At 43.5% G+C, this 8,531-nt stretch overlaps 1 protein-coding gene across 1 annotated transcript in view; it reads left to right on the top strand.

Annotated features, from left to right (window-relative positions):
* The first annotated feature begins 634 nt into the window (after nt 1–634).
* Nucleotides 635–8,531, top strand: part of smarcd3b (SWI/SNF related, matrix associated, actin dependent regulator of chromatin, subfamily d, member 3b) — a 34,282-nt gene continuing 26,385 nt past the window's right edge. The window contains exon 1 of the mRNA XM_062379354.1: nt 635–908. Within this exon, the coding sequence (XP_062235338.1) occupies nt 897–908 (12 nt within the window). The 5' untranslated portion in view covers nt 635–896. The remainder of the gene's footprint in view (nt 909–8,531) is intronic.

The following is an 8,531-nucleotide window of genomic DNA, read 5'->3' as shown; positions in this document are numbered from 1 at the left end:
AAGATGAACAAAGAAAATATGAGTCAAATTATGTCTATCCATTCATCTGTCCATATATCTTATCATTCTTTCTATGTATCTGTTCTATCCTTCTTTCTATTTGCATTTGTCTTTATCTATTACACTAATATTATATTATAATTGTTTATTGATAACATCTTTATCAAGGGACATTGACCCTGATCATTTGCAGATGCTTTTCCACAACAGAAGGTAAGTGGACAACGTAAGACCCAAACCAGTCAATGGATTCTATTTAAATTATAACTTCTCTACGAATCATCGGCAAATCCATAATGAAATGATTAACAGTTATAACTCGGTTGGTGCCTTATGATGAAGTTCATGTTAGGGAGCTGACTTAGTGCATCATTAAAGCTTAATACCCAATAAATAAAAAGCTGTGTGCTGCAAAAGCTTTTCAACATTTAGAAAAGAAAATATTTTTTACAACAGTGCCTCCCTCCCTCTAAAATAAAACCCCGAGTACAATTTGCTGACGCTCCCTGCCGCTGGTTGGGTTTTTTCATTCTATCGACTCCCCGGCAGAAGGAACCTGCGCCTGCGCCCCTGCTCGCTTCCCCCGAACGAGGCTTCACCAATCCGGGCTCTGGCTCCATCCCCGGCTCGGCGTCCCACAGGCCAGCAGCGCTCATCAGACGCCTCGCTGTCCAGTAATGGAGAAGTGATCGGAGGAGGGAGAGAGAGCGAGAGAGAGAGAGAGCCAGAGACGAAGAAGAAGAAGAGGAGGAAGAGGAGGAGGAAGAAGAAGAGGGAGCCGTGAGGAAGTTGAGGAAGAGCAGCTCCGAGCCCGGACCCGGACACCTCCGCACAGACACATCCGTCAGTTGCTGTGGTTGAGTCGCGACCCCTTCCCCAAAAAACCGCGCATAGTGATGGAGAGAAAGGTACGGATGCTCCTGCTGCACGCTGAGCCACCATTGAACTCCTGTGTGTGTATGTGTATGTGTGTGTGTGTTTTCTTTATGCTGCAGGCCGGATTAGTGGGAGTTGTTTTATTATATATATACATATTATTCTCATGTAGCTGTTATTTATTGTGCATGTAAAAAAAAAAGAAAAAAAAACTGCAGGATTAATCCCCCCCCCCCCCTCGTGTTGGATTGTCTGCATTGAGTGGGGATGTGGTTGGAGAAGGGTTGGTGGAGGTGGAGGTGGTGTTGGTGGTGGGGTGTTTTCAGGGGGCCACAGTGGCTGTGCAGCCCGCGTCTGCATCATCATCACACCGGGTCGTTGCACCGCCTCACCCCCGCCACCTCCACCTCCTCACCCCTCCCCGTTTTCTCCTCCAGCCGCCGCAGACACCAGCAGCTCCGGCTTGTTAACCTTGACTGGTGTGGGAAGCAGACACTTGAGGAGCAGCAGTGATCCATGGATCCATCCTCCCTGTCTCTCTCTCTCTCTCTGTGTGTGTGTGTGTGTGCTGCTTCCTCTTCTTCCTCCTCTTCCTCCTCATGCACGCCTCCACACACACTCACATGCACACACTGCTACTAATAATAATAATAATGATGGTGGAGTGCCCAAGTGTGGAGTGTGTTTTGGATCTTGCAGGAAAAGTTTCAGTATGGCTGTGTGTGTTCAGTGGGTGCACACACACACAGCAGCAGCAGCAGGAGGAGGAAGAGGAAGAGGAAGAGGAGGGGGGTTCAGGGTGCACAGTTGTAACCAGATCCACTTCTGCTGATTCCAGAGGAAAATCTAATTTTTTAGATTCCAGCTGTAGCCGGCACGTTGTCTTCAGCTGCAGCTAAGTCTCCAGTGTTTGTGGAGATAAAGAGACAAAGGCCACAAACTCTGTGGTATAGAGATACTGCATTATGGGGGATTGTCTTTGTTTCTCCTTCCTGAGAGTTGGACGATGACACCTCAATGTCCTCATGCTAAATATGAAGCTTGCCCAGCAGCTAGTTAGCGTAGCTTAGCATGGAGAAGCAAGGCATAGCTAGCCCACATACTTTAGGGCCCCTCTGCCATGGCCTAAGCTCCTTGATATGAAGGGCCCTTCGCTGGGAGAGGGCTACAACATCTTGTCATCGGTTATTACAGTGACAAACGATATCAGCTAATGGATAATAATAGATAATGGAGACACAACTGCAGGACGGACGGGACAGATTGACCTATTAGATAACGTTAGTCCTGTCCATCTTCACAAACGTTTTTCTCACTGTTAACGTTAGGCAGGAAGCCATTGTGAGCCTACCTAGCCTATTTGATTCTACCTTAGCAATAAGGCTCGAAGCGAGCGTAAGCTAACATGTATTTACTCATTAGTGAGTTTAGATTTTTATCTCATTTGTTACAAACACTGGTATAAAAACACGTTACGTCTGTCGGGTGTTATGTTTTGGACTATTTCTTGCTAACCACTAACTGCCATGCTAGCTCCCCCAGCTTCTTTCAGCTAAACCCAAGTCACTGGCTGCTAGCTTCAGGAAACAGCTAGTTGTCGACCTCATGCTAACAAATCCAGCTAAGTAAGCTAGCTTTTCCCCCTGTTTCAGTCTCATGCCTCGCTAAGCTAATGATTAGTCTCAAATCACACTTAGCACGAAAGCAGTAGCCTATCTAAAACAGGATTGCCCAAAATGAAAAGTACAGATACAGAGTTTTAATCAGGCTTTTCTGAAACCATTTACATTTTTGAGGTATTGCACGATAACAAGGATGCAGAAGATTGCCACTACCATGGCACTGAGGGATGACGCTTACTGGACACAATTCGTTAATAATAATAATCTGGACTATTAAAAGCGTTGACACAGAACAACCTGTCTGTGGTTAACAGGGTAGATTATTATGGTGGCCGAGATTAGGACGAACACAAACAAATTAAGACAACATCTTAATCTAAGTGACGAAACATGCACTGCAGAAAAGTGATGCCCCCGGCTGTGGTTCGATGTTTCTTCACGTTCCCTCACCACTGACGAGTAGCAGACTCAATGTCATCACTTTTGTGGGTCCCCTGGAAACATGTTGTTTCTGTATTTGCACGTGTTGTGACTTTATGCAGCACATGTGTCGTCAAATTGTGTTCTAGTTGTATGTGTTTTCTTCATTTGCAGTGTGTTGAGCTCTCTCAGCCACCGTAGATTTAAGTTTTTGTGCAAAGAATGAAAGACGAATGAGGGATATTCACTCCTCAACCTGAGCAAGGTGGAAAATGGACTGAACCTCTCAAAGGCCACTGGCAGCTTAAGGTGGATTGTTTTTCTTGTATGTTATTCTGTGTTTGAGTTTGACCTTGTGAATCAATCAAAGCACCTTAAAACCTCTGGGTTAATGTACAGAGCTGTTGAGAAATGCATGGAGGACCTGGTGACTCATCCCCATCGAGCTCGTGGGTTTGATTCTGTGTCTGAATAAGAAACACGGGGACAGACGTTTGGGTGCAATTAGTCAACAAAGATTGTTGCATAACCAGAACATTGCTGATTGTGTGTTGGTTTCCCATGGATCTCATCTCTCAGCAGCGTTTTTGTGTCACATTTTCATGCAGTAGTGAAAGATTGTCCCACCTTTGTCATGTCTTTTCCCCTCTGTTCACTTTTTCTTTGCATTGCAGGCTGCCTGGTTAAGCTATTTTGTGATTTTCCTCCCTGTGTTTGCTGTAGAAGTGGCTGAACCCTGTCTGCTCACTCTCTCTCTCTCTGTCTCTCTCTCTCTCTCTGTCTCTCTCTCTCTCTCTCTCTCTCTCTCTCTCTCTCTCTCTCTCTCTCTCTCTCTCTCTCTCTGTGGAGAACTAGGACAAAAAGAGCTAATTTCTAAACTCCAGTCTTCCCTGACCCAGCTGCCGGCACACAAGTAGAACAGAGCCATTAGTATGCAAGGTGCTGTCACAGCTCCTGAGGTCTGATAGAGGATCAGAGGATCAGCTCCTTTTACAGTCCTCTGAATGCTTGACCTGGCTTTTTAAGGAGAGCCACACTGGTTTACCCCCCCCCCCCTCCCTCACACACACACACACACATTATTCAGTCATGTTTAAAATGTAGTTTGGGTGGCTCATCAAGGTCGATCAATGTTTCACTGAGCGTACGGCTGCAGTGTCTCTCATAAATTTTGTCAACAGAGTTTTCTTTAGCAGCAGTGGGATTGATCAGACAGAATCTGGACGCTATAGGCTTCTGGCTTTGTTTCCTAAATAGCAGGTCACCCAATTAAATTTTCCCTGGCTTTGTGTTTTGTGTTGTTTGCTGGATAAACGGACAATGGAGCACTTCCTCTTTTTTTTTGGCCGGTGAGGAATGTGCAGACTCAATGGCTTTTTGTTACCCTGCAAACAAATGAGCCGACAGGAAACTTTATGAAAACTATTGATTACATTAAATAATAGTGTGCAGACTCTCAGTCCGTTCCCTTGGTAGACTGCGGACAAGAGTATTGTGGTAATTAAATCATTGTTTAGATCGGTTCTCGAGCAAAAATGCTGGGTTCACCTTCTTATAGTTGAAGATGTATTTTATATTATATTGAATTGAACATAATGTAGTTTATTCTCAGACAAAGCCTTTCCATGTATTTCTAGGCTCTTACCACTGAGAATAGCAAACACACAATCGATTCACTGAGCAAAATAGTTGTTAATGTAAACAATCTTCAGCTGCAACTGAAATAACAATTCTGTCATTTTCTGAGCCGTTATTGTCTGGACCATCTCTGTAATAATGCTCTACAAACAATAGAACCTGACTGTAGATTTCTGGAGTTCGATGCCGATACCAATATTAGGGAGTAAAACAATTCCAATATATTGGCCAATATAAATATATGTTTAAAAAGATGGCAGTTATTACTAAGATGTCATTGTAAAACGCTTATAACAAAGATGTGATTGATGTTTTCATGCAGCCCTCTGACATTGTGTCATTTCCACAGTGAGATTATATATTTTTAAGCCGAGCTCTTTGTAACCTAATAACGCATGACGGCCTCTCTGCCCTTTAACACATTATCACTGGTTTATTGTGAATCACCGCGGCCTTACCTAGTACATGATCTGTGTTTTTATTCCAGTTGCACATTACTCCCATTTAAAATGCGCAGTTAGTTCAGTCTAATGTGGACAAACTCTCTGGGTCCTAGCGGTGCTACAGTCCACTGAGCGGCCGGTTGACCCATTTACATGTTAGTGCTCGATACTGCGCCACACTCTCATGTGGGCTGCACACATTTCAAATAACAGACTCTACATCTTTCCTTTTAGCTGTAAAAGCTTTAAATTATTCAGATTATTCAAATTATTTTTAGACTAGGGAAACTGGTGACAGTTATTTTCATGCAGATAATTTTTTTAAATAATCCTGTCGTCACAATTAGTCGGTGATTAATTGTCTATAGATTAATCGGTTAATCATTTAATAGCATGTGTCTCTTGCCTCTTACAAGATCTATGTCCACGGTCAGAAATTCTAACTTATAAGTATTCAACCAGTTCACGCCTCTGAGATAGAGGAATATGAATATTTATTTGGTTGTTGGTGAAACTGAAAGGGAATTCAATTTGGGTTGATATTTTCCATTACCATATACAGTCATTGGGTTTTTATTAAAAAATGTTTTGCATAACCTTTTGCACAATTTCATACCCTGTCTAATTCTTAACTATATATTACCAGTGCCATAGTACCATAGTACCAGTGTCTTGTGCATACAAGACACTGGTCTTGTAAAATATTTATATCTTAAATATCAATTTAAGATATATATATGGGAGAGCGTGGCCTAGGGGATAGAGCGGGTGCTCTGCAACAAGAAGGTTGCCGGTTCGAATCCCACTCTATCCCATCTGCATGCCTAAGTGTCCTTGGCAAGATACTGAACCCCTAAATGGCCCCTCATAAATGCTGAGTGTTCTAAAAATGTAAGTCGCCTAAAAGCGTCAGCTAAATGAAATGGATAGATATATATGGTGAAACACTGGGCATATGAGAATATAACCTCTTAAATATGATATAACTGCAAGTGGAGAATTTGCCTCGTCTGGAAAACACCACAAATAAAATCTGCCACAAAAGATTTACCTCGGTAGAAATACAACTTGGACCTGAATGCAGTAATGATCCTTCCAGAGGGAGCCATTAAAACTGAAGACGCTTAAAAGTGCAATGGTTGAATTATCATGTAATTAACAGCAAAGCATAAAATGAATAGATAAAGCCTCTCAGTTCATCCATTTAAACTACAGCACATTGTTTCTGTAGTTAACAGTAATGTCCCTGATTTCATATGTACAGATGTTTGGATATTCTTCAGTTTAGATTAATTCTTTACACTATAGGTAGTTTAAAAAATACAATCTTACTTGATTTGTGCTTCTTTCTACCGATCTATTAAGTCCCCGTTTTCAGAAATAGATTATTTATTTTTCAAGGTAAATGTCAAATTGTTATTTCTTTTAAGTTTAAGTACAGATTTTTGCTCCTGACTGAAGTTTGTGGTTTTAAACCCTTTATCAGCAGAAAAGAACAAATCTGATGCAGATCAGTTGTGTGTTATTCTTCCTCATCCGTACACAATGCATAAGCAATAGATCGATAATATGAACCTTTGTTTTATTCCTATTGATGGATATTAGATTATTGATTTTATTGCCCGACCCCTGGACGATTCTTTAAAGATTCTGGGAATCTGAATCTTGGCTCTGGGATCGGAATGAAAATGAAATAATAATACATTACAGGCAGAAACCATATACTGTGTGTGTGTGTGTGTGTGTGTGTGTGTGTGTGGATTTATAGATTAATTCCTCTAATTGCTGCTTGGATGATGGGCGTCTCGTGACCCTGAAGGAATGGATCAAGTCTTTGACATGAAAGTGCATTCATTTAATTCGTTCCCCGACAACGTGATCCCCGCACATACTGATCCTGCCCTCGTTCTGTCGGCTCCCCCTCTCATCCTGCATGGGCAGAGTGGTGCTGAAAGATCAGGGCTATTACTGAGGAGGAGGAGGAGGAGGAGGAGGAGGAGGAGGAGGAGGAGGGGAGAGAGAGAGAGAGAGAGAGTGACAGTGTGTTTGCAGTAGAGGAATTATTTTAAGTATCCTGCCAGTTTGATTTGTCATGTTGTTTCTGTTGATCCACAGCGAGTGACTGTTCTTCACTGTATATTTGTGTCATCGTGGACGGCGCCATTTCTGTCCCCAAAAAAACAGGATTTCTTCTCAGTTTCATGGCCTGAGCTCTGGAGCGGTTCCTCACTCGGTTTCTCCAGCTGCTGCTCCAGTTTTGAAGCCGCTGCAGTCGACATCGCTCTCACCCGATTGGCTGTCGGCTCCAGACGCAGGGGCAGATTATCCCGCTGTCATGGCTACAGCAAACAGGAAATGCCCCGGAGCAGGTGACGCTTCAGGGCCTGTTCCGGTGCCATGCTCGTTGCTTGTGGGCGAACTCGGCTGATTACTGTAGCTCGCTCTTTCCATCTGCTCCCCACAATGCCTCCCTGGGTTTTTTTTCGGGCTCCGGGAAACTCTGTCTGGATAAAGAAGCTTTGTCCCAAACAAGCCCCTGAAATCCAAGGTCCTTTTCTGCAGCTCCTCGGTTTAGGTGCTTAACATACATTTGGAATGAAAAAACTAAATCCACGGGAGCGCTGCCGCTTTGTGCATCCTCACTATTTCTGCGTAACATATTGTACCGAGTCACTTTGATCGCAGAACATCAGCAGATGCCCCATTATTTTCGGCCGTCACGGGAGACTTTTCTCTCTTTCTCTGCGGGTTCCTCTTCATTACATATTCCTAACTGTTGGGAGACCGGCCCTGAATGTACGTCCTCTCTCTCTCTAATCCCCCCGTGGCGGAGGTGCAGGTCTCTGAGCCATTGTACAGTCCCTTTGATGGTCACTGATGGCCATTGAGCAGCTCTCCGCGAGCTGCGGCCTTAAAGCAGCTTGAGCTGGGTTTTGTGTGCAGCTCATAAACCGAAGAAAGAGGAGAGAGGGGCCCAGCGGCGGGAGGGAATCAGACTTTCTCCATGGCCTCGGGTACAGTCCATATTCCCCCTAGTGCACCTCATGTGTCTGTGACAATAATGGTGACGGGGGCACACCGGTGGTTTCTGGTATGTAAACGTTGCCACCGGGGGAACTGCAGATTATATATCAGGGCTGGGAGAAATCAGTATTCTTTGTATACGTTTTCACCGGCTCGATTTTTTCCTTTTTCCTCCTGAGCTGAAAAACAGACAAAGAGTATGGATTTCTCTTCCTGTCGGCCAGGGCGCTCAGCTCGCTTGTATTGCACAGACTAGTGGACGGCAAGAGAGCAGAGAAATTACACAAGTTAATACAAAAACAAGCTTTTCTTACCATTACATACATATATATATATATTTGATCTCTGTGTCATGTCAATGCATTTAGCCCCCTCTTTGCCCTCTCTTGCATCTTCTTCAGGGAGTTCATATTCAAAACGTGTGCAAAAGAGAAAAAGAGAAGAGCTATTAAATTTTTTTTAATTCTCGTTAAAAAGCTTTTTTCTCTTCACCCCGGCTTTCTCCTGA

The sequence above is a fragment of the Platichthys flesus genome, chromosome 21, assembly GCF_949316205.1.
Source record: "Platichthys flesus chromosome 21, fPlaFle2.1, whole genome shotgun sequence".
Lineage (NCBI taxonomy): Eukaryota > Metazoa > Chordata > Actinopteri > Pleuronectiformes > Pleuronectidae > Platichthys > Platichthys flesus.
This window is presented reverse-complemented; position numbering and strand designations above follow the sequence as displayed.